This window comes from Carettochelys insculpta, chromosome 2 (genome assembly GCF_033958435.1).
Source record: "Carettochelys insculpta isolate YL-2023 chromosome 2, ASM3395843v1, whole genome shotgun sequence".
Taxonomy (NCBI): Eukaryota; Metazoa; Chordata; order Testudines; family Carettochelyidae; genus Carettochelys; species Carettochelys insculpta.
The window spans coordinates 64,958,039-64,985,171 of record NC_134138.1 but is presented as its reverse complement, the minus strand read 5'-3'; the positions used below and the strand labels follow the sequence as shown (position 1 = coordinate 64,985,171).

The window sequence follows — 27,133 nt, the reverse complement described above, 5'->3', positions numbered from 1 at the left end:
CTGAATCCCGTCCTGAGGTGACATGTACCCAGTCAATATGGGGATAATTGAAATCCCCTATTATTACTGAATTTTTTACTTTGATAGCCTCTCTAATCTCCCTTAACATCTCAGCATCACTATCACTGTCCTGGTTAGTAACAAGAACAGTAAGATTGAGACAGAAAAGTGATGCAAGATCTCCCTAGAGATAAGTTGCCTTTTCGACTCATTATGGACATTGTTCTCTAGAGGCAGTGAGGGTTTCAACATCCTTTAATTATGCCATATGGATGTAATGTAAAGAGAGCATGACCAAACCTCAAAGCAGCAAACAGTTTAAATACAGAAAACATGGAAATATAAACCTACCTTCCTGATGATGCCTCTTTGCAAAAGATATCTCTCCTTCATGCTGTGCATGGAATCTTTGAATGCATCTTCTCACCAAATCCTCCCAGCCAGGTTTCATGGCTGCTCGCATGGTGCTAGTGTCTAGTGAAGTTATCTTGCCTGAGTTAAATAAAACAGTTGTTAGCAATTCTCTAACCAAAACAACCAACCAACCAAAACAAACAACCGGACCAACTTCTCAAAACTGTTTTCACAATACCTTGCAGATCTTGGCGAGTAGAAAAGCTCTCTGACGAGGGAGGAACTGGCCTTTCCTTCATTGGAACTCTTCTTGCCACACAAATCAAGCAAGACTGCAAATCTTGAACAAAAGAATATTACTTCAGTATTTTTTGACAAAGGGAACCAAATGTATGGAAAGTTTTTTTTTTAAAGAGCAGAAAATAAATATATCATTGCATTTTTGGATTAAACCTAACAGGCTTAGTACACATGAAAGCTAGGAATTAAGAACATCGATATGGTCTACGTTATCCTCACCTGCACTGAAAGTCACAGACTGGGAGGTTTTCTAAAGAAAACCTCTGTGAGGATTCTTTGTGGATATTTATCTACATCAGTCATAACATTGCATTCATGTAAATTTTTCTCTTTAATTTTCTTTGTCTTGAGAACAGCCTAAGTTTCATAACTGATGGCATATGCAAGAAACTGCTGCATTGATTTGCATGTGTATGATGCATGGGTATATGCGCAGATTAAAAATATTTAACAGAAAACGGTATATTGTATGTATAAAGAACAAAATTCCTGAACATTATATACATGTTTACAGTTTCTAATTCACATTTATTCAAAGCTATCTAAAGAACTTGTGCTTCTTGAGAAGGAAATTTCACAATTAGCCACGCTGTTCAAAATGCAGCTGAGAAAATTTAACTGATGGAGTAAATAATGAAGGAAATGCTGAACCACAAGACGTACTGGCTACTCAAAAATTGCCTAACAAAATTTTGCTGGCAATAAGACAAATGCTTCTTGCAATTACACTGGTGTAAATCTAGTGCATGAAATACAAATTTCTCCCAGTTTATATTGGTGTGTCTCAACTGTGTGAAAGCCAGCATATGTAATGCAAATTAAGAGAAAATTAAACAGGTTAAAGCAAAAGAGAAAGCTGGCCTATCTTCTGTTTATGATTACTATACAAGGAAACCACTTCATTTTGATTTCACTGCAGCTACTGAGCTGTACTTTTTGGCATAGGCCTGGAAGGCAGAGACACCATCAAAATAAGCAAAATTGAAGTATGCACCATTTACCTTCACCATCTTCCTTGATGGACTTTGGTTGAGAAACAGCAAAGCACTGCATAGTTTCATATTTCTGATATGCTTCCTGGTTATCAGGGCCTTCTTCAGCATCAGTTAAAGGTTTTACCAGCATCCGACAATTAAAGGTATGACTGTTGCGTCTAGGGGTTTCACCAGACCAAGGTCCCCCATTCACTGAGCAAAGAAAGTTTATATAATGAGATTAGTCTCAGAAGCAGTCATTCCTAACAGCCATCCAGAGTACACATGTATAGACAATTAATTATGGTGCTTTGTAAACTGGAGAAAACAATCTCGTTTATTAAAAAAAACCCTCAATTTTGATGTTAGAGTTCTGTCCAGCTGGTATAAAATAATTTCATCCTCATCACTTAAGCAACTCACACATAGTCTCTAGTTTGTTCAGCTACCTTGTCTTTCCTTGGGTAAACAGCTTAAAAAGGGAACGGACAGAAAGGCCCAAGTTCTAAATATCTGCACCCCGTAAAGGGAGAGAGCGCCCTGATCAATTCTCTGACTTAGCCATCTGACAGTGCACACATTAGGTTAACTCTATCTGCCAAAAGCCAGAAGAAACTGTCTGCACTAAGATAATATGCTTGCCAGTGCACATCTGGGAGTGGGCTGGTTAATACAAAGGAGAAGAGCAGGATCATTCAAAATGTACTGGGCACAGTAGGAACATTGGCAGATAAGGAGTTAACATTTGGTGCACAGAAATGCCAGGCAAGGAGGATAGACACAAATGAACACAAGCATCCTCAGCTGCAATGTAGAACACTGTAGGAGGATGACCTGGGTGCAATGGTGGATAAAAATTAAAACCTTTCACAGAGTGCTTAAGGGAAGTAAAAAAAGGAAACAAAATCTAGGATGCATAAATATAGGTACTGAACAAAAGTCACAGCAAATTATTCTAACACTCCATAAGGTGCTAAAGAGGCCATTTTTAGAATGCCACCATGCAGACTCCTGATCAGCTCTTTGTAAAAAGAAATAAATAAATGGAGAAGGCACAGGAAAGGCTGATAACAACAACAACAACACAGTGACTTATGTTTCTTAGCCACTCAAAAATGCTTCATATTTTCCTATTCTTTAATTTTTATTTTAAAAAAAGTAGTTATGACAACCGCACGACGTTACAATGAACAGAAATGAAATATTATCTAAGCTATGGTGAGTAAAAATACATGCATATAAAGGTAGTACCAAAAAAAGGGCAACATATTACAAGTGAGTAGAAATAAAGCATAAACAAACAGAGCAATAGCTGCAACTCATACAAACAATTTAAAAAAAATAACAGTATAAGTGTTGGGAAAATAAATATAATGAAATAAAACATCTAGCACAAAGCAGTTTCTGTCCTTCTCTTGTAAAATGTCCTCTCTTCCTTGTAGCTATGAATCATTTCTTAGAATAGCTAGTTTACATGTGGGAGAGGGGGAGAACTCACACAGATAATGTTATCTGTGCTTGTAAGGATTCACTAAGGAATTTGCAGCATTGTCAGTCATACATCTGCCAGCTACAATGAGCAGCTTTGAACAAAAGCTGAAACCACAAGAGAGACAAAAGGAGGCTGGTTTTGAGAAACAATTATTTGGTATATCGCATGTAGGTAGGTATACAGACAGTACGCACAGTACATCTCACAGGGATCTTTTACGTAAGTAACAGAGTACTATGAAGTCAATGTTTTCATTGCTTAACTTAAGAAACCAGAGATAAATATAAATGAGCATTGGCAATTTATGAAGGACATGAATATACCTAAAGATTTCGGCAGCAGGTTTCTGACAAATTCATTGTGGTCCCCTACATGCAGGATGCTATATACACTTGTGTTCATCAGCTCTTCTTGGTTGTACCTTAGGTATTGTGTCACGTTCTCCGAAACAAACACAATGTTACCTTCCAGATTCACTACAAAGAAGAACCCATCTAGGGCCTAGAAGAAAAACACGAAGAGAAAAGCTGTAATCTGATTAGCAAAAGATATACAGGAAACGATAACCTCTTTTAGAGGACAGATGTCTGTTCTCCTACTCCTGCCTCCCCCAGCTAGCTGGTATTGAAATGATGAGAAGAATATGAAATTCCATGAAGCAGATCAAATTCTACTCAAGATATAATACTAGCAAAAGATGTAGATTTCACATGAGCGGTGTGCTGTGAAACCATTACTTAAAGGTAGAAAGAAGAACATGTATTTTGAAAGTGTACTGTGACAGCCAAGTTAATGGACCTTTTGAAAACTATTTGCTGACCACCTTTTAAAATATGCTGATTATATTATATTTTCGTTTCTCCCCTAATCAGAAGAAAACAAAAAGTTCAGTCTCAGTAAGAAGTTCTCATGCAAATATAAAAGCATAGTTTGTTGCCCAGCAATAACTGTTCTTATGATGAAAGCATGACTGTGCATAAATGCCTAGAAATAACTCAGACCCTTCTTCTGTTTAATTTTATGGCATGTAAACAGACCTGGGACACGGATTTAAATTCAAACCATCAAATCCACTGGATTCAAGACGTCAATTACCATCTTAGCCCACAAGAACCATCTGCCACTTTGCCAGATATAAAACATTGACTCTTCAGAGAGCTGCTTTGAAAAAAATGTTTAACTGCCATTTTCATTTGAAAATGCAAGAAACTAATTTTGTAATTATAATCAGAGGAACAAACTACTGATAGGACAATGGGGCTAGCCAGATTTTTTTAGAAATAAAAAGTTACTGTATCTGCATTACTTGTAAACCTGCAAATAGCATGAGGAGTTCCCGCCACAGCACCGTATATCGACATATGAAATACTACACATCACTGAGCTGTTGGCTAATCCCTATTTATTTATATTTATATATGAATAAGACCACGGACCCTATCGCCTATCAAAAGGAAATCATTTGTTCTATTATTTACACTGCAGAAGCCCCCACGACATGCTTGCTGCTGTACAGATCTATTGTTCAACATCAATACAAAAAGAGCCCTAAAGAGCTTAAAATATGAAAAACATAACCTCCAGACACTGCGTGAAAGAGCCCACAATATTTAAGCAAGCATTCAAATAAATGACTGCAAAATATCTTGTTTGTTCCATTTTTATATTATATATAATAAAAATAAGATGTATATCCATATACACACACATACATATCAGTTCCAACTGAATTTATGTTTATATATTTTCACTTCTGGTTTGTTCTCTTGTCAGAATATAGTCCTTATATTTTGTCTGCTTTTTTGGCAGCATGACCACATGTTTCGTTACTATATAGGTGCTGCATAGTCTTATTTCTTTTTAACCCCTACCTCTTTATAAAGCTTTAATTAACTAAGCTCCCAATTCTAACCACAACATCTCCTGTGACGACATTGTTGGTGTCTTCTCATATACTTATCTATGTACCACGTGGAGACCTTCAAAGGAACCAACTGCAGGTAGTCTGTCCAACAGGCCCTTCAGTATCTCACTGATTTCCCCACAACTTCTATGGTCCAAAACCTCAGATCTCCTATAATAGCAATATCTTTGGTGGGAGAGTGCTCCACGCAACTTCTTCACTGCCATTTCTTGAGCTAACCAGAGGGATCAGTAGGTAACACTGTGAGGCCATAAATCGATAGCACTCTTACCTCCTAATGTTCAGAAGCAAAACAGGTAACAGCTAGGCTGTCAAACCAGCACATGGCAGCAAAAAATGTAAAAAACATACCAGGGCTTCAACTTTGTCATGCTGATTTCTTATGTCTTCCCCTAATGTACTGCACCGTGACAAACTGCTAGAACAATAATGTAAGTTTGTGCCCCCCCCTTTAGGGCTCTTGCTCTGACAGAAGATTCTATAAGGGGTAACTAGGTTAGCAGAGAGAGACGACAAATTCTTTACAGAGAAGGGGTGTGCAAAGTGGGAGTGGGGGGCCTGAAATTTCATAAGGGGGAGCAGCATGAGCAGCTGCTGGGTCTCAGGCTCATCCATCTCATTAAAAATGTTGAACTATGTTCCCGTTTTTATGTAAGTGTATTCACATTTATATACAGGCTCAAAGTTTTTACATCATACATACTTATACATATATATATTTTTTTACACATGCCAAAAGCTCTTTTCTTATGAACATAACCAAAATTTCTGTTGGTTTGGATTACAGTAGACAGGTTGGGGGGCAGGGGGAGCTGCTAATCACATGGACAAAAAGGGGAGCCCCATCATAAAAAGTTTGCTCACCTCTCTTTTAGAGGATATGTTGGAACAGAAAAGCAAGTTTTGCTCTTTGGGGTGCTGTGGATTACTGTCTCCCTTCCATACACACAACTCCCCTGCTTCAGACAGGACATTTGTGAAAATCCTATCAGAACCAGCAAATTACGATGAATTCTATTTACTTTCTTCAACAGCAAATACTTGCTACTATGAGGACATCCCCAATTATATTGCTTGATAGAAAAGAGAATCACATTTCTAAATCAGATAACAAAATGGCTCTGGTTACACTACAGAGATCTGTTGACAGAAGTCACTGTTGGAAGAGATTCCCTGATAAAACTTCTGTTGACAGAGTGTGGCCACACACAAAAGCCAAATCAGAAGAGCGCTCCACTCTGCTGACAGAGTGGATGGACTGCTCAGCTGCTTTCTTGACAAAAACAGGCAACCGGAAGCACAGCAGACAGGGCTGCCCATTATTCTGGCTGCCCTGTCTGCACAGAGGAGGTCCCCCCAGAGCGTCCACACAGCTTTTTTGTCAAGCATTATGCCTCATGGCTGAAAGGCAGAATGCTGCCAGCAAAAGTGATGAGTTTTGTTGATAAAACACATCTCGTGTGGGGACGTTCCACCAGTTTTGTCGACAAAAACAGGGATTTGTTGACATAACTTGCTAGCATAAATGTAGCCAACTAGTATGCAGTTGGCTTTGTCACAGTTCTCCTTACTTCCTAGAGACAAAAAGTAGACTCACTAAGTCCATGGGGCTTTTAAAGAGATGAAAACACTCAGTTTTGCATTTCCTTACAAAGATACACAGAATATAGCTGTACTCTTTTCAGAGAGAATGCATAACAACTTGTGACATTTTAAATATCTGTTGCACAAAGGCTTGAGGTTTATTAATATCATTTCTTAATATTTTTAGGGTCAGTGCAGAACAGGTTCACGGGGGAAAAAATTAGATCCTAATAAATTAACAGTAGGATAATAACTTGTGATTTTAAATACCACTGCAATAAATAAGCAATTTGTCTCCATGATTAAATCAGAGTTTTATGATCAATTAACATCTACATGAAGACTGGAATTATTACACAGCCATGAGGGTTAACTTTACTTCTTAGCAAAAATGGCAGCCTACAGTTCAGTGAACCAGTGTAATAAATATTAATTGAAGTTTTCATCTAATGAATGTAATGCACTAATTATAGAGAGGACAACTTTTTCAGTCTGTCTAATCTGTCTAAACTATCTAGCGTTCTGCCATGTAGTTTGAGAATTTTTCATTGCCTAATTCCATATAAAGCTCAGAAAACCACGTCAGATTTCTGTTTTTATCTAATGAGTCATGAAAAGTAATTCAAATATTTATCACTGGTATATTTGTTAGGGCTTGCAGCTTGGCTGATGCTCCATTTTGGAAATAATGGGGTAATTTATATACCTGTCAAACTTAGTTCCTTTACCTGGACTCAGGGATTTTGGTTTAGTTTTGTCTAAACCAGGGGTCAGCAACCCCCTGCACATGTGCCACTCTTAGCATGTGAACCAATTTAGACTGACACATGGTGGGGGCTCCAGCCTCACCCCACCTGCCCCCATGCAGCATGGGAGGCGGGTGGGAGCATAGGGCCATAGCCCTCACTGTGGCATAGGGCCAGGTATCCCCCTTCGCCCCCTCCCCTGAGCCTTCTCCGCGGGGTGGGGCGGGAGCCTCACTGGAGCATGGTGGCAGAGTTCCTCCCCCACAGAGACTGGACCTCAGGGAGGGGCTGGAGCACAGGCCCCCACCATGATGTGGGGCCCAGAGCAAGGTGTTGCAGCACATGGCTGCAGCCAGGGCTGGAGGCCTCCCCTGGAGCCCCAGCTGTGGTTTGGGACTGGCGCCAGAGCCCACCCCTTGGCCTTTCCTCCCCCAACCTCCTCTGAGAGGCAGGGCCAGAGCCCCCTCTGCCCTTCCCCCAGCCTCCTCTGTGGGTCTGCAGCTAGAACCCTGCCCTGGCGTTCTTCTCTGCAGGTCTAGGGCTGCAGCCCTTCCATAGTGCTGGGTTGGGGTTAGAGCCCCCCACCCTGGAGCCCCCTTCACTGTGCGGGGGTGGGGCCCCAGGCCCCCTCCCTGGAGCCCCCTTTGCAGCATGAGGCTTGAGCTGGAGCCCCCACTGGCCGTGTCTACACTAGCCCAAAACTTCGAAATGGCCATTTCGAAGTTTACTAATGAAGCGCTGAAATACATATTCAGCGCCCCATTAGCATGCGGGTGGCCACGGCACTTCGAAATTGCCGTGCCTCGCCGCCGTGCGGCTCATCCTGATGGAGCTCCTTTTCAAAAGGACCCCACCTACTTCAAAGTCCCCTTATTCCCATCTGCTCACAGGAATAAGGGGACTTGAAAGTAGGCGGGGTCCTATCGAAATTTGCATGGCCATTTCGAAGTTTTGGGCCAGTGTAGACATGGCCACTGTGTTGTAAATAGGACGGTTAGTTACTTTAAAAAGTATCACCAGCACTGGGGTCTTACACAGAGGTCACAAGGTCAAATTTTGGCACTCCGCCTCAGGAAGGTTGGTGACCCATGGTCTAAACTAACATTTGCTCCTCTCTGCAGATGAAACTCATGTCAGAATGGGTTTTAAGGGTTTGTAACAGATCTTAAACAGATAAAACATCAGTGATAGAGTACATGCCAGTAGGTTAATATGTTAGCATCCTTGATGACATGCATGAACTACAGATAACAATGATACCCAGGGTGCATTTCAGGGTTAAGATTTTAGCTAAGTCATGCACAATTCTTTGCTAAGATAATAAAAAAAAAATCCTGAAGAACTTTCACAGCTGAATGTATTTGTAATCAGGAGGGAAAACGAGCTTGTTGCCCATGCAGAAATGGCAAAAGAAATTACAAAATGCGTAGCACTGATGCATAATTTTAAAGAAAACACTCCGCCCAGCCCATATGTTTAAGTGTCATAAGTCAATGTGACTTTTCAAATAGATTGTCCAAATTTCTGTATTTTGGAAAGTATAAAATGTGCATAAACATGCAAAATTAGGACATTTCGTAAAAATATTGGTGTTCAAGAACTATTCACAATTGCAATGGTTAAATATATCATACTGTGCTTTTGTTTTAATCCTGCTTGCCTGGGAATCAATGTTTCATCATGGAATTAAATTCAACAGGATCAGTAGTACACTCTGTACATGTGATACAACATCGCACCCTAAGTAGTGAAGATGGCTGTTTTTTATTAAAGACATCACATTTCATCATGCCTTGAAAATTTTGATGTTTTCACTCCCCGACATTCATTTTGACATAATATGTAGCAGAATTAACTCCAACATAAAGAAAATTTGGGCACTTCACCTCAAGCATCATTGGTCCAAGTGCATCCTTGTCAATGACACTCTGACCTGTAGATGATACATCTGCTTTTTGCACTTCATCTTCATTGGCTGCTGCTGCTTTCTCTGCATTAAAGAGAACTATGGGTTAAATGACAGAACAGAGCTCTTGAATAGGTACCACAATGTTTTCAAATTGCCAGCAGTTTGTGACATAGCTACTAAGCAGATACACCGCAAAGAATAAACAAACTTGTAATACGGGACATAGGACTAGTGGGTAAATTTTCAACTCTGGAACTGTAGGCTCAAATCCTTCTGTAGGATACAAATGAAATAGACTTGGTGATTTCAGTACTTCCCCAATAGGTATTTGATAAAATTACAGAGTGCACGCACGGACAAAACCTGGCATGACAAGCACAAAGAACTGGAGAGCACCGGGAGACCTTGATGTTGTGGACCAGAGAGTGTCGAATTAGAGAGGTTCAACCTATACAGATTTTTTCCCCCACTGTCACTTATTCATATTTACCAATATGCACATAAAATACACATTAGTTTCAAGTATAAAAACAAAAACAAACAGTAGTAACTTTTTGGGTGCATAACATCTCCCAAGACAGTGTTTCAATTATACACCTCTGAATACTTTGCACCCTTGTTTGGGCTCCATGTTGCAGTACTAATTAAACATCCCACCCTCAAAATAGCTCATAAATCCACTTAATCCAGCAAACCTGCACTCACAATCAAGCCAATCCACGTTAAAGATTCTGTATCTTTTTTAAATATCATTCTGGTGTTTAAAGGGGAACTTTAGCAAAAATATCTTACTTAAAATTAATGTAACATCTGATTATTGTACTATATTAATAATCCTCAGTTCAAAATACATATTTTAGTGAACAACCAATAAAACACAAGATTTAAAAAGTAACCTAGAGTGACAAGGGAGCCCTCAAAACCTTTAGATTTGCTATTCGATTCCATACAGCAGTAGAAGCTGGAGCCCCTGGTCCTTTAAATCATGTTGTGTGCTCTGAGGGCTGGCAGGCGGACAAGGGGCAGTATGGCATGGCACTGAGGCCTGAATGCCCCCCCAAGGACCCCCCCCCCAAATCCTGCCCACTGGTTTGCCCAAGGGCCTGATGGGTCTGTCAGCCCCACGGAGTAACTGTGTTATACTTAATCTATTGTACAGAAAATATGAATAAAATGTTTATTTGAAACCCACATTTTTTCCCCATGCAAAAGGAGCTGACGTTGCTAAAAATGTGAGCAAAGAAGTAACTTTAACCAAAAGGGACAAACAAACAGGTTGAGCTTGTTGCAGGTCAACGTAAATTTGTACTTTTTACATCAACAAACCATACAGATGAGTCAATAAGCATTTGCACAACACATTTTTGGAGGAAATTAAAGTAATGGGCACAGAAATCAGAAGGTACCAAAGATACTAGGCCCACACTATCTTCCACCACTGACTGGCTTCTCTGACTATGGAGTTTCCTTTGGATTATTTCTTCGGCAGAGGTAGGTGCTCAAAGTGAACGTATAGTTCCCCCAACACTATACAAGAGAGAGAGAATGTACAGTACCCCAAACAAGAGGTTGGTTCCGAAAAAATCTGTGGATTCCTCCAAGGTCAGTGCATATCTATTAGAAGTAAGTCATAACAAAAGCCTGAATGGTTCCCCCTCCAAGGGTGGGAGAACCAGAGCATACCCAGTTATCTGCACTGATTCTAACATAGGCCACACTTCCTATTTGCAAGGAAAGAGACATTTCTGGGCTATGTTTATGTAACCCACACACCTCCTGTGTGTGGTTCATGGTCCCATTCAGTAGCACCTACATCACTTTCAGAGATAGAAAGAATGAGTCTCTTGTATAGCCTTCACTGAAATCCAGCTGGCTTTTAGCTCAAACTATAGAGGCTCCTGCACTAAGCTCCAGAGGTCTCCAGAAAGGGGATCAAAATGAAAATCACAAACCCCCAACATACTTGGGGATATTTCCTCTCTCTTGCCCCAGAAAAAGGGGAGAAGCTGTGACCAGTAATCCAGCAATAACACAGGCTGTTTCAAGGATATCACTTTGGCTGGGACTCCAAGTGAGGCTCAGACTCTCTGTTTTACTGTGGGAGTCCACTGTACTTGCCTCAGGCTGGGGTGAAAGTCTCCAGGCTAGGGCTTCCCTCCATGGCTTCAGGTGTCCCTCTTGCAGCCCTCTACACTCATCCCTTGCTACATGAGTGCAACTGGTTCCCAAATTTCTGCTTGTTGGTGAAAACTCGCAAGAGGGACGCTAAATTCCCATTAAAATACATGTAAAAGTCTCTGATTGGTTCCTAGTGCTCCTAACTCGGGGAAGGAGTGGCAGCACGTGGCGCTGTTTTTGAAAGGTAAGTGAACCTTGGGTTTGGGGTGCGGGTTGGGGAGGATTAAAGGCTGGGGGGCGGTCTGGGGCCATGAGCAGGAGGGAGAGTTAAAACCTGGTGTCGGGCTGGGTCCATGGGGTGAGCAGGGGCATTCAGACTGTGGTGGGTTGGGTCTGTGGGGTGGGTGGGGAGGTTAAGGCTGCGGCAGATTGTGGCTGTGGGGCGGGGAGGGGTGGTATTCAGGCTGCTGCAGGTTGTGGCTGCAGGGTGAGTGGTGGGGGCTAAGGCTGTGGGGTGGGCGGGGGGTTCAGGCTGTGGCAGGTTGGGTACATGGGGGTGGTAGGGTTTCAGGCTGAGCCAGGTTTGGGTCGCGGAGTGGGTGGCGGGGGCGGTTCAGATTGCTGCAGGTTGAGTCTGTGGGGCGGGTGGGGTTTCAGGCTGCAGTGGGTTGGGACCGTGGGGCAGGTGGGGGTGGTTCAGGCTATGGCAGGTTGGGTCCGTAGGGTGCGCAGGGTTTCAGGCCGCTGCGGGTTTGGGGGTGGTTGGGGCTGTGGGGCAGGCGGGGGGGATCAAGCTGCTGCAGGTTGGGTCCGAAGGGCAGGTGGGGTTTCAGGCTACAGTGGGTTCAGGCCACAGGGGGTTCAGGCTGAGATGGGTTAGGGCCACAGGGTGGGTGGATGGGGTTAAGGCCATGGCACTTTGGATCTGTGGGGTCAGCTGGGTTTTAGGCTGAGGTGCGTTAGGGCTGCGGGTTGGGCAGGGAGGTTAAGGCCATGGCACATTGGATCTGTGCGGCCAGTGGGGTTTCAGGCTGAGGAGGGGGGTAAGGCTTGTATTAACGGGGGGGGGGGGGGAGTTCACTCGTCTAGTGAACAAAGGCAAGTATACGTGTCCCTCATTTTAGCAGGTACTTGTAAGTAAAGTACTCGTTTAACGAGGGATGAACGTACTTTGAAAAACCCTGCACCTTCCTCACTGTTCGTAGCAGTTTCCTCCCTTTTAAAGGCCTTGTCCCTCTCATGAATGACTGACAGGGCTGGAAAGGAGGGGCTAGCCTTACCACCAGGTCTTCTCTGGCACTTCCCTTATCTGTGTGGGATCTATACACAGAAGGGTTTGTGAGTATGTCACACCCACATCTTATATTCACATAGCACCTTTCATTCTGCTGGATCCATATTTAAAAGCTCCAAGCCTTCAGGAATCACATTACCTATGAAGGTAATGAAGAATGGGCACAACGAAGGTAGGGAAAAGGAATTGGCAAGTCTTCTACAAGAAATGGGTTAAAAAGCCCCAAACATTTACGTAGGTTTTGTAATGATGAAAGATTCTTCTTTGCCTTCCGTGGGAGAAGTATTGGGCCAATACTGACTGCTTTTGAAAATCCAATACTAATTTTCATAATACAGTCATGAACAACATGATAACATTGTAAATAACTTCTGAAATGTAAACGCTTGCATGACTTATGATTAATGAAATAATTAAGATTGCCTCAAATAAGTGTTCTAATTAAGACAATACAATATCTTCACTCTGTAATGGCCACTCACATAAACTTATAAGAGATTCCCATGCTTGGAAACAAAAAGGAAGAAGGGAGGGCAGACTTCTAGCTCTTAGCTGAAAAAAGTGTGGGGAATAAAAGCTAGCCATGCTCCCTGGGTGCGTCTACTTTGAAGTAGCCGGCACAACGTCTACGTTGCGTGCTATATCGACATTGAAATGGGAATAGTGCCCTACTTCAACATTCAACATCGAAGTAGGGCGTGTGTAGACAATCTGTGTCCCGCTACTTCGAAATAATGGGGTCCTGCATGGCGGCCATCAGCTGAGGGGTTGAGAGACGCTCTGTCCAGCCCCTGCGGGGTGCTATGGTCACCGCACGCAGCAGCCCTTAGCCCAGCGCTTCTGGCTGCTGCTGCTCCTGCAGCAGCTGGGGGTCCATGCTACATGCACAGGGTCTGCAACCGGTTGTCGGCTCTGTGAATCTTGTGCTGTGCAGGCCGAGTGTGTCTGGGAGGGGCCCTTAAAGGAAGTGGCTTGGGGCTTTGCTGGCCCCTTATTTCGACAGGGAGCGCTTGTGTGTGTGTGGATGCTCTGCATTTCCTTCCAGGGCGTCTCCTTTCGACATTCTCCGTTACTACTTCGACGTTGAACGTCGATGGCACCAACCCTGGAGTACGTGTAGACGATACGCGTTGAAGTAGCCTATTTCAATGTTCTTACGACGTAGTGTGCTAGTGTAGACGTAGCCTATATGTTGTACAACAGCAGATTTCGTACCACATTATGTTAATGCTGGACATATGTACAGAAAAGGATTACTGATCCTGAAAGCCTGGTTGAGCTCCTAGCAAAGTCTGGGAGATTGAGTCCCATGGTGTTGCTGATATCATAAGCAGTTCCTAATTTCTGTATTACAGAAGCCCTTTAACAGCACAGAAATTTTTCAGAATACCATTTTGCTGTTAACATTAATTCTCCAGTAACCATCAACAGTCTCTTCATCCCCTCTAGAGCTCAAGATTAACAATCTTTGTCATTTGAAAGACGGGACTCAAGCTTTTTTTAGACAATGTATAAAAAAATCTCTTGCTTCAATTACCTTCATATAGGGACCCTAAAAATGATATCAGATGTGCAACAACTTGGGGATAGGCCAGAGAAAGGCACTTAGCTAATTAAAACAGTATGGTAATTTCTTTTGTGAACAACTATGACTAGATGAATATTGCAGATCATAGAAAGTATCTGTCACAGACCAGCTCAAAGCATTGGTGTTTCCTAATTGTTTCTTTCTTTACTGGATTCACAAGGACAGGTTATAAGTGTCAGGGTAGACATGTTAGTCTTTATCCACAAAAACAACGAGCAGTCCTGTGGCACATTATAGGATAACACATTTACTAGAGTGTAAGCTTTCATGGGCCAAGACCCACTTTGTCAGAGTGATCAGATGCATCTAAGGAAATGGGTCTTGGCCCATGAAATCTTATGCTCCAATAAATCTGTTAGTCTGTAAGGTGCCATAGGACTTCTTGTTGTTTTTAAGGACAGGTTAGTAATCTTCACAGCTTATTTCTCACATATCACTGATCTGTTGCTAAAAATTCTTCGTAATATTATAATCAAAGAATATTATAACCACAGAATTCACATCACTCAGTAATTCTTGTGGGTTGACCAGTACATTGTATCTCATTTATATAAACATCTTCAATCTCTGATGTTCGCAAATGAGATCTTGAATCAAAAGCAACTGAAAGATATTATGTCTATTACAGCAATTATTTTTGAAAATTACACAAGGATGCGCTTTAAGATTATGTCTCTCAGTAAGATTATCAGACACTCAACAGAAACAACAGACCCTGAACTGTGCCCTAGATGCACATGAAATATATTCTTTAGTTTAAAGATTCAGGCATTCTAAGAAGCATTGTAAATTCAAATGGGTGCTCAACTGCCACATATTACAACTAGATCTATGATTTCACTGAAAGGTGTGTAAAAACTCACATACGAGACAGATCCTTACTAGCTAACACATCTAAGCAGCTTTATGCACATAAGTTATTTCAGCTAAAGGTCAGCCGTGACTTATGATCATGAAATGAACTAAAAGATCTGATCACATCCAGTGGTGATCTTCAGGTTATGCAGTTAAATTATCCGCTTTTGAGAGAACCGCCTATTTTCAGAGACTCCATCACCAAAAATAGAGGAAGTAAACAGCCCTAGAGATCAGATATCATTGAAGGATCCCAGCAGAGGCCAAGATAAATACCTGAAATGAATAATTTAATTTTCAGATACAACATACTGTCAACTGAGAGCAAAAATTTTATTTTAAGAAAGGAAAGAAAACACAAATAGCTCTGCTAATTACTGCACTACCAACTCATTAGTTTATCATTAATCTTATATTTCGTGTTTTACTTAACGCCCCAGCTTCTAGAGTCATGTGATGATTATGTAAGACTCAAAGTTGCTCCTCAAATTTTAGCCACCGTGCTTGTGGGAAAATCTTGAAAACCATGAACTCTAAAGGCTCAAAAATTAGAAGGCAAAAAATAATACATTTACTGTTTTAAACAGTTTCATACAGTTTAAGCCAGTCTCATGATATTTGGAAGCCTCACCTGGAAACCTCATGATTTTTCATCACTAAAAGTGTTATTTAAAAGTCTAGTCAGCAGGAGAGTGGGGTTCTCTGTCTATCCTGGCTCTTGGAAGCAGTCCTCCTGGGGCCCCCAAGGCTTGCACCCCAGTTTCCTGCCCCAACACTGAGCCCCCCTCCTGCACCCTAAACTCCTCATCCCCAGCTCCAACTCAGAGATCACACTCCCAGCTGAAGCCCTCAACCCTCCTGTGCCTCAACCTACTGCCCCAACTTGGCAAAAATGAGCGAAACTGTGAGGGTTTGAGAGAAATAAGCGATGGGGTGATGGGATGGGACGGAGCGACCAGGATTGGGGCCTTGATGAAGATGTGGGGCAGGGTCTCAGGGAAGGGGCAGGCAAGGATGTTTTGTTTTCTGCAGTCCAAGCTGGTAACCCTATTTACACCAGCCAAAACATTACCTCCACAAAGGGAATTCTCTGCTAGCTGTTTAGGTTCAGAACCCATTCAAAGTGTTGCAATGGTGACAGAGTGCAAACCAGAATCTGGACCTATTCATTTGAACAGGGTTAAGAAGATTGAGCCCATATTTACAAAATTAAACTGGAAAAGAATTTATGTAATTTGGAAACTATACATGGAATAACTGTTGACCCTGCTCACTGAAAAGTTTAGTCTAGAGACTACAAAAACTTAAAAAAAACCTGAAGAAACTAAAAAAAAATCCTTTGAGACATATTTTTATGGCAAATAAACACATAGGCTATGCCTAGACTGCAGGCTTCTGTTGACAAAACCTCTGTTGACACACAGAGCGTGTGCCCAGACTGCAGATCCGTCAGCAGAGGTCTGTCTGCTGGTTGGTAGCTTTCTGTCAACATCCCTGTACATCTTGTTCAATGAGGAAGAAGGGATGTCTCAACAGAAGGTTTTTTCCAACATTTGGCCCGCAATTAGTGTATCTTTTGCCGGCAGTTCTCAGCAAGCTACATATAGCCATATGGATGTAATTATGTATCATTTTAGGGACATGTGTAGTTCTATAGTCAAGCCTTTATTAAGCACCTTAATTTAGTAGGAATTCTGAAATCAAATGGAGAAAAGCCACAAAAAATCATTGAAAGTCTCTTGAAATGCTTTTTAAACACAGATATCTTATTTTTTAAATTTCCTTACTTCCACCTGAAAAGTCTTCTCTATCCCTTTTTTGCCCTTTGGATCTCAAAGATAAATAAAAGGTGAAAGGATTTCTCTCTCTCTCTCTTTTGAACAGAGCATCCCTGCTGTTGCAGTACTGCCATTAACTGTGCAATCAGAGGTTTCCCATTTGTCTGTATTTATGCTTTACCCCTGTCCTTCAATAAAACTGCTTTGAGAAACAATACCTTTCCTCTGCCTTGTGATCCAGAAATCCAATAAAAACTAATGAGACTTTCACTTTCAAAACAAAGAGTTTGAGTTTTCTTTAGGTTCTTTAAATTAGTCAAGCTACAAAATAAAAAGATATTTGCATCAATGTATTTGATATGTTTATTTTTTCCTCATAGCAGCAATTATTATGGCTGTTTTCTACTGCAACAAAAGGAGCAAAAGACAGTTGAGTGAGGAAGAATTAGACACACAAGCAATACAAGTGTTTTGAAAATGGATGGAGGGGAAATAAGTTTGAAGACCATCCAAATTATGTTGCTTTACATCACTATCAGCATCACGTGTACATTTGAAAGTGAAATTTTAGACCTTCTCCTGATATGAAGAGCAGCATATCATGAAGCGAGCCTCAAGCAAGAAACAAAACAAAAAACCTGTAACCAAAGAAAGCAGGTTTTTTTATGCAACGTCTGTAACAGAGAATTTCTCACCTGACACATACGTTTCATTTTCTTCAGTTTCCTAGAGTTGCTGGTGGAATGTCATGTCCATCCCAAAGGCATGTAACCTTATTTATTGAAACAACAGACCAAAAATGCAAGCAGCGATTTTTCTTGTCAGTAATACCAGAACAGTCATTTCTCTACATGAAAACAACCATGACTCAGGAGACATCCTTATAATTTAAAAACCTGTAGCAGCAGCAGCAGCATCATTAGCACTGATTACTTGATGGTGACTTACATGATATGCTACATTTCTGAATCTACAATTAAATTCTACATCACAAATGCTTGTAAAACACTTAATTTCCCTCCTTTTTCACATCCGTTTATGCATTACATAGACTACCCACAAATGGCTATTTCACATGTTGGCAGCTAATCTTTCATAAAGCAACAGGGGAGAGACTAAAGTAAAATGTACAGAAGTGTGATTATGAAAGCGTACAAATGGCAGAGGAGAGAGAGAGATTGAGTGCCTAAAACTGCAATTTAAAATAAGATTAGATGTGTACTCAACTCTTTAAATTTCAGATTTTCATAATGATATACGTTTATAAGTATCATTGGCTGTGTCTACACGTGACGCTTCCTCTCGAAAGGGGCATGTTAATGAGCAGGTTCAAAACATGCTAATGAGGCAATACAATGAATATGCAGTGCCTCATTAGCATAATGGCGGCTGCGGCAATTCAAAAATGCAGCTTTTCGAATTGCGTGCTGCCCGTGGAGACACAGATAGGAAGAAGGGCTTTCGAAAACTGGCTTTCGGAAGATCCTGTCTCCACAGGCGGCGTGCAATTCAAAAAGCCGCACTTTCGAATCGCCGTGGCCACCATTATGCTAATGAGGTGCTGCATATTCATTGCAGCGTCTCATTAGCATATTTCGAACCTGCTCATTAACATGCCCCTTTTGAAAGGAAGGGGCACGTGTAGACCCAGCCATTAAGTATTGCTTGTGTGGAAAATAGTCGTGGAGGGGTACCTGTGTTACTCTCTAGCTTCAGTAAAATAAAACAATAAAATAAAAACACAAACCAAAGCAGTCCTGTAGCACCTTAGGGAACTAATTTAGGGAATTAGTTACACAGCAAAGTTGCTGTCACACTTTACAGAGTACTCATTTTCTACTTAAACTGTAGATCATGTACTATAGGAAAAGGTACGTAATCTCTCAGAAAGGTTTTAGGAGGTAAAAGAGGGAAGAATTATGCATCTGCACTGAACTAAAATTAGAAAAGCTGCCATATGGCTCTGTGAAGCTAGCAGCACATTCTTATTCATTAGGAAGCATTCTGCTAACATCAACACAGAAGGCCCTTCCTGTGCTCTTCAAATGTGTTTGTCTTTTCAACATTAATACACTATAGCTCATCAGGTTGCTGAAATCTCCTACAGTACATGTTAAGCGCCCCCTCCACAGATGTATTTTTTCCTCAGCACTTTTACTTGCTGTGAGTAGTTCAGGAGCAAAGCTTAAAGTTGCCTCACTCTCATCTTTACACATAACCTCTTGCTAGCAAATCATGTTTTCCCTTCAGCATTAAGGGGACAGACTGGTCACCCAATCCCAGCTCAAACTGATATCAGAAACTAGTTCCTCTCCCTCCCCTGCTTCATTGCTGAGAACAAAACAGTCCACTTTTACCACGATCGTTTTATCTTTTTACACACACACACACACACAGAGTATATCACTTGAACTTGTAACACTGAGGACTAAACTGTTGGAAGACTGGAAGCTGGAAGCTCACTTTCTCATCCAAGAACAGTGATAACACTATTTAACACACTGAATACCATATTCTTTCCAGAATTTCCAACGCATGTTTGGTCTGATTAAATTTCTCCCCCTCCCCCAAACTGTGGAAAGCAGCTTCTTTAAAATACTAGCACCATCATAAACCTTCCCTTCCCACAAAGGCAAAGTGTAACAAGTTTGATGCAACCTTTCAAATTTTGGGGAACCTCCTATCTTCCAAAATGAAGTTGTAGTATCTAGTGTTTCAAGTTTCCTGACACTCCCTTGAAGTATAATTGCACTCTATAATCCTGGGCTGCATTTTTGGCATTGTAAAAGGAACAGTTCAATGAAGGCATAAAAACATTAATATAAATGTATCTTCTTCTAACCTAGCATGGGTCTTTTTTTTTTTTTTTTTTTTTTTTTTTTGTGTACTCACCTCCAGGATTAGTTTTTTCGAACTCCATTTGACTACCAGCAGGCGCTATCCTGTGAGGTACAATCCCCCATCACATAGGCTAAACTGAGAGTAAAGGTGGAAGTGGAGTGTAATGAAATAAACATGAAATAAACTTTGAAGAATGAAGTCCAAGCCTGCGATAGAAAACGGCCCAGCTCAAACCTGTTTCTCCAAAAAAAGCTCGTTGCTTTCCCCATTTATATAATCTATTCCTTACAGGGGGAGGGCGGGAGATAGCTCAGTGGTTGAGCATTGGCCTGCTAAAGCCAGGGTTGTGAGCTCAATCCCTGAGGAGGCCATTCATGGATTGGGGCAAATAAATGTCAGGGATGGTGCTTGGTCCTGCCAAGAGGGCAGGGGACTGAACTAGATGACCTCCTGAGGTCTCTTCCAGTTCTAGGAGATGTGCATCTCCTATTATACCTTACAAACAAAGCTCACGCTCTTTGGCATCACACCCAAGATACTCTGTTTCCCATAATTCTGTGACTTTGGAAGTTGCTCCCCAGACATGTTACAAAATTTGTTTGCTGAACCTTAGCTTTTAATTAATAACAAAAAGGTAGCCTTTTGTAAAAACTACAGCTAGCTTCCAAATGTGAAATGACATTATCCTAAACAGGCAAATGAACAGCCTTAAGAACTGAAGTAAGGGATGTTAATTCTTGGCCTTTCAGTGACAATGTCAACATTATTACTACTTCACTATCAGTCATCTTTCAAACATAGATACCTAATATTTAGGTTTATCCACTTTTGTTGGATGAAGTAATGGATGCTATCGGGGGTTGGGGGGAGGGGAGCAGCTAGTTACTATCAACAGTTGATGGGGCTGTGAACTAGGAATTGATATTCTCTCCAAAATTTCAACGCATTTTCCACCCCATCATGAGGATCAGAAGAACAGATTAATTCTCCCAGATCCTCAAAAATCTCACAAAATCAAAACCCAACTTGTCTTCTTTTTAAGCAACAAACATAACTAAGTCCTATTCCTGCTTGTTATCCGGGTACTATGATTACTCATGAAGGCCCTTTAAATGTGGAACTGACTTCTCTTGGACCTGTCAACAATCTGCATTTGTGGACTTCCTGTAATGCCTAGCTTTTTTTCCCTTAAGCATTTGGGAAGGGTAAGTGTGAAGGGATAGCAGTATGTAATTTTTGCTATTATGGAATTAGTATATGGTGTTCACTTTGGTTTTTGCACACACTAAGCAGAGCTGACCCTCAACAACTTTTAATATGAGTGTTCCTCTCATCCAAATTGCAAGTAAGATGCATTTTTAAAGACTGGACTCACTTTTTGCACTTCGCACTACGCAAACAAACATGGGTGCAATTTGATAACCATAACTACCTGTGTCTGCAATCTGGACACTTAGATGGCTAGGTGCCTGATTGTGTATTTAGATGTCTAAAGGACATAAAACTACAAATGCATGCAGTTGTTTGCACCTGCCATTTTGTAGTTGAAGACAAAGAAAGCTAGTTGAGGCTAATAGGAAAAATTGAGCATCTATGCCTGGCACAACGTCACCGTGGATACACACAGTTACTGCTTACCATTCCATACATCATATTGAAGAAGCAGATTTAATCATCTAGATTTGGAAGACATTTTACTTGTTCTGGTATTAAAGAAATGGTGAGCTGACACTTCAAAAAACTCACCATATCAACTGTTTACCTTTATGTAATAATAAAATGCTATACATCTATCACTGGTGGCTTGAAATCTATAAACTCTATTTGGCTCTGCATCAAAACATTTTAATAAAAAGTGCCAAATTAAATGACATTTGCTCTGATATAGTAGATACAAATATCCAGCTTCCCTTAGCCTAGCAATGTAATTATTTTCTTCAGTACGTGTGGAATTAGGACAGAAATATATAAAAGTGCTTGTTTGGCCTTTGCAAATTTGTAAGTGTTGGGTATTTGTTTATTTCATGAATAATCTCAGTCATTTTGATAGCATCTTCAAAAATAGCTTTAGTCTATGTTTCAAGAGTCAGACTCCTTAGTCAGACCACAATTTTGGCTGAGATGATGATTTTGAAGACTTGAAACGTGGAAAAAAATCTGATAATTTAGTTCACATCAAGGCTCTTTCACTGCCCTAGGAACAATGTACAGCCTTCAGGAAGTTAATGTCTCTCCAATTAGTTCTTTGAAATTCTACAAGCGTTTCAGAAAAGAAAGATGTGAAGGCTAATAATCTTTTGGACTAAACTTCATGAACCTAATTCCCAATTTAAGTAAACATATAGGACTCCCAAACCTGGGTCAAGAGGACATATTCTGCAGAATATCAACAATCTATCTAGACTCATTTTCTCCATTTTCCTCTTCCACATGACAGTGAATGTTAGAAGAAAATAGAGGATTATCATTTTCTAAACACCTTACCAACATGACTTAAGACCAGCTTCTTTATTTTAGGGCATGGATGACATATCTGTGCTATTCAAGGTCATTAACAGTAGCATTAATATTTCCTGCAGTGTTTGCATGACAAATAGAAAACTTTGGAGCATATAAAGGGCTACAGGGCTTCTTGTTTTCGCAGATATAGACTAACATGGCTACCCATCTGATAATAGAAAACTTTGGCACTGCAAATCTTTCAAGTTGCCTAACATGGTGCATCAAAGAGCAGTAATACTGTATGTTCCTTGTGACGAGCAAGAGAAGATCAAGCCAAGACTCAGACATAGATTTTAAGGTCAAAAGGGATCATCATGATCACCTCGTCTGACCTCTGCTATACTGCAAGCCACAGAACCTGATCCAACTACTCCTGCACTCAGAACCATTTCTAGGTGGGTGGGGGTCCTGGGGCTAGCCCCCCCTCCAGTGCCCCAGACCCAGGGCAATGCCTCTTGCTGCAGGGTCTGCTTTGCCCACCTCTGCTCCACCTCCATACTGCCCCCAATTCCACTTCTTCCCACAATCACTGCCCCTGCCCCACCCCCTTGCTTGAAGCCCCGTTCCCCTGAGCAACGTGAGCCTGCGCATTCCTGGGGGTGTGATGAGGGGCTGGAGCAGGAGTTGGCCTCACCTGCTGCTTTCACTTTGGCAGTAGGAGCCAGCCTGATCCAGGCCAGCTCTGACCGTAACAGACTCTTAACTGCTGCCTGAAGTACAGAAGCCCTCAAATCATGACTTAAAAGACTTCAAGTTACAGCCATTCTGCTGTTTACCCTAGTTTAAATCTGTAAGTGACCCTTGCCTCATACTGCAGAGGAAGGCATCGCTCCCTGCAGAGTCTCTGCCAATCTGATCCAGAAGAAAACTCCTTCCTGGCCCCAAATATGGGGATCAGTTAGACCAGCATTTCCCAAACTTAAAACATTCACAACCCCTTTTGGGACTTGAGCCTTATCAGCGTACTCCCTCTCCTAGTGCCGTCCCAGTGCTCATCTCCTGAGTTTTAGTAAATTATTTTCTGCCGCATACCCCTTGAAATCCTTTTGTGCACCACCAGTGGTACAAGTACCACACTTTGGGAAACACCAAGTTAGACCATAACCATAAGGGCAAAATTCAGCCAGACACTGGGAAAAGAATTCTGTATGGTAACTCAGAGCTCTCGCCATCTCCCACAATGAATGGCAGGAAAAACTGGAAGGTAGATATTTGAAGACAGCTGACAGAAAATAGAAAAAACATGCCCATGCTGACGACAAACAGTCACTCCCAATGTCTGCAACAGTCAATAACAGTTCCTTTTCTAGACGAAAATTGTAAACATATTTAATCATGCAAAGCATAACTGTTGAGGAGAGTGAACCTGACAGTCTAGGGTATCCCAGTGTTTGGAAAAGCATAAGCTTAAACCATGCTTGTACTGATCCTGGAAATAGTACATGGCAAAAACCAAAATCCTTTTTATTTCTTGGTAGATTCAGAGACTGATGCGTTCTTTTTATTTCACAGATGTCAAAACAAACCCATGATACAATAACCACAATAATCTGCTTCTCTTAAGGGCAACTCTTATTTTTTTGTATATTTGTGTAAGGAGAAATTTTAATACACAAGCTATATGATGCTCAGTTTAAGACAATTTTATATATTCTAATCATAGTTAATATCCTCACAGAATGTTTAAACTATGAAATGACTGTTATGGAGACCATACCGGTTATTAACCTGGTGTTGTCCAACAGATTACTTGAAATGGAAAACTATCAACTTCCTACTCATACCAGAAAACTTTTGCTTTCCAGGTAGTTGCTAAGGATGACATCCAGACACAGTAGATCTCCACAGATGTCCCAAATATATAGTTTCCCAAACTGGTGGACATGAAAAAATTCTGTGGGGGGAGGGAAATGAGGAAATCCAGACCCCGCCCCCTGATCCCCCCACCCAAAGAAAGAGTCAGCTTTTGCTTTCGGCTCTCAGCCCCTGACATTTTACATGGGTGACCCAGCACAGCCGCTATAAAAAGCAGGCAGCTGGCAAAGACCCATGTGGAGCTAGCTGCCTTCTGCAAAGATGAGTGAATGCCGATTGGGGACAAGAGGAGGAGAGGGATGGGGTTAGATAGAGGACTGGGGGTGCATGGCTTAGGTGAGAGGGATGGGGCAAGAGTGGAGGGATGGTGGTGCCTGGCTTTGTGGGATGGGAGCAGCTTGGGTGGCTTGGGCTAGCAGGCCCCAACAGTGCAGGGCTTGGACTGGCAGGCAGGTGACTGGCCCCAGCAATGTGGGGCTCGGGACGCTGGCCCCAGCAGCGTGAGGCTCGGGCAGCTTGAGATGGCGGGCGGACAGCTGGCCCTGGCAGCGTGGGGGGTTGGGCAGGCAGCTTGGGCAGCTGGCCTGTGTCTGGGGTGGGCGGCTGGTCCCGGCAGCATGGGGCTCAGGTGGCTGGCCCTAGTAGGCAGGCAGCTCAGGAAGGTGGCTCTGGCAGCACAGGTCTCAGGCGGGTGGCTGGCGTGGGCAGCTCTGGTGGCTGGCATGGGACTCGGGCAGCTGGCCAGCTGGGGCTCCACCAGGCACCCACAAGGGGCCAAGAAAAACTATTTGTGCTTATTTTTAATTTTAAATAACATTTGTATATCAAATTTTTGTGGTTTATTTTAAATTATGAATCAATTTTTTTTTGTTAAAAGGGGCTGAAGGATGGTAAAGAAGGGGGGAGCATGAGCGTTTCTCAAAAATCAAAAGGAGGGGCATGGTGCCGAAACATTTGGGAACCACTACCCAAACAGATTCACCTATCTTGTCAGACTTTAAAAAGCCCACTACTGGAGCTGATGGGTGTAAAGGCTCTGAATAACATATTTGACATTTAGGTGCTATACATTCCAGTTTTGTAGTTTAAACGATGAAGTTCTCTTCTTAACTTTAGGCCCTACTTGAATGCCTGAATCCTTCAGGCACAGCACAAACAGCAAAACAGCTGAATTTAAAGAGTTCTGCTTTATCTACTTCCTTTTGGTCCTATATCATCTGTCCTCTGACAGGAAAGCTGGACCTGCCTTGAAAATGAACAGCACACCCACAAATAGTAGCTATGAAAATGCTCTTTTAATGACTGGTGATTAAGCCCTGATGCTCAAACAGCTAAATAAAAGCTCTGAATTGAGATAAAGGGTATACATTCATAGAGGAACTTCACAGAAAAAAATATTTCTTTCAAAAATGCCATAGAAACTTACGACAGAACAAAAGAAAAACAGTAGAACTGGGGCATTATCACCAGCAACAAACCTGAGGAAGCGAAACTGACAACTGTATACACAGCATCCTTTGTCAGTATGTGAAAAGAAGGTCTCAAAGACGTATGGCCTTCACTTTAGCACTGCTATACAACAAGCAGGCAGTTCTCCTCAGGCAAGGTTATTCAGTAACTCTTGGTTTTATACTTCTCACGATTTTTTGAACTCCAAATATAATGGCCCAATCTTGAGAGAACTGTAAAGTTCAAGATTTCATACCTCTAGAAGTTAGAGACCAGTAACGAATGGCTTAAAATCTTAATTTTAACATCATTCTCAATATTGACCACTTCAGTCTTCCATAAGTCACCTGTATGATACCAAATTCAAGCGATTTACTTTAGAAGAGCTGAAAGGCACATCAGACTAGAGAACGCACACTAGGACTAAGAGAATTAGACACAGAACAATGAAGAAAGGAAATCTAGCACAACTATGGTGGAGCTGTTCCTAGTGCAAAAATTAAGGCTGCATTTGAACAAGGAAGACTAATAATTGAGACAGGAGCATAGAGAGAATTTGGGAGGATGAGAGAAAAACGTCTGCGGGTGGAGGAGCCCTCAACAGGAGTAGGAGAAAGCATAAAATAGAAAAAAAATCCATGCTACCAGAAATACCACTTCAGACAGCTAATAACAGGAAATGCTGTTTCACAAGCCAAGCCAAGAAAGAGATCAGGAATAACAGAGGATAATTAGACTAAATGTCCCAAGATAAGAAATCAAACGGGTAAGGGGGAGGGGGAATGCAATTTAGGTCGACACTAAAAATGCGCCTACATAGGATCAATCTCTACACAATAGCTAGTTCAATTCCCTGCTCACCATTTTTGGCAAAACACTTTGGCCCAGGTCTAAGTCAATGGAGGTTGGGAGTATAAGTACTTTTATGGATCTGGTTGGCCTTGTAAGCTTTTATGTGCTAATCCGATTTCCAGGTTGCTTACCAACTGTATTATTTCTGCCCATGTCCATTACACAGAGGCAAAAGGCAGTGCTGCTCCTTTCTTCTCTTCTGTTTGCTTTACCTCTAGAATCTTTAGCCATTTTTATTCAAGCAAATCAACACGTACATGATATCAGGGTAAGCCAAAAAGTACTAAATTAAAGCTCCAAGCATATGATGCTCCTGTATTTGTATTTAAGCCTGAGATTAAAATTCTTACACTTCTAACCATTATTAATAAAGTCTGGACCTCTCAGGATATACAATTAATTGGGGATAAATCAGAAATCTTACGCACTGACGAATATGCCCACTAAGATCTCTTCTCTAACTGGGACCTTCAATAGCAATCCTCTCTCATTTAATATTTAGAAATACTGTTTCCCAAGAGTTAGAACATCGCAAAGACAAATATATTACCCATTATTCCTGAAGTGGCTAGCAACTTGGGGAGATCATTTGTTAACAATCAGTTTGTGGGTAAAATGAATATGCTAAAAGTGAACATCCTTCCAGAATTCTGCATGTCCTGAAAATCCTCTCTATTGCTACTCCTCAAACTTAAAGAAATTCAGTAATATTTTCAGAACATTCCTCTAAGGCCGGGGTGTCCAACAGGCCACCCCCT

The 27,133-nt window shown here is 41.5% G+C and overlaps 1 protein-coding gene across 2 annotated transcripts in view; it reads right to left on the bottom strand.

Moving 5' to 3' along the window:
• The window catches only part of NCOA2 (nuclear receptor coactivator 2), a 271,933-nt gene that overhangs the window by 64,126 nt on the left and 180,674 nt on the right, over positions 1-27,133 (bottom strand). For both annotated transcript variants that reach the window (XM_074987101.1, XM_074987102.1), the window contains 5 exons: positions 9,261-9,364; positions 3,444-3,621; positions 1,656-1,841; positions 593-694; positions 352-492 (listed from right to left, as the gene is read on the bottom strand). In XM_074987101.1, the coding sequence (XP_074843202.1) occupies positions 352-492; positions 593-694; positions 1,656-1,841; positions 3,444-3,621; positions 9,261-9,364 (711 nt within the window). The remainder of the gene's footprint in view (positions 1-351; positions 493-592; positions 695-1,655; positions 1,842-3,443; positions 3,622-9,260; positions 9,365-27,133) is intronic.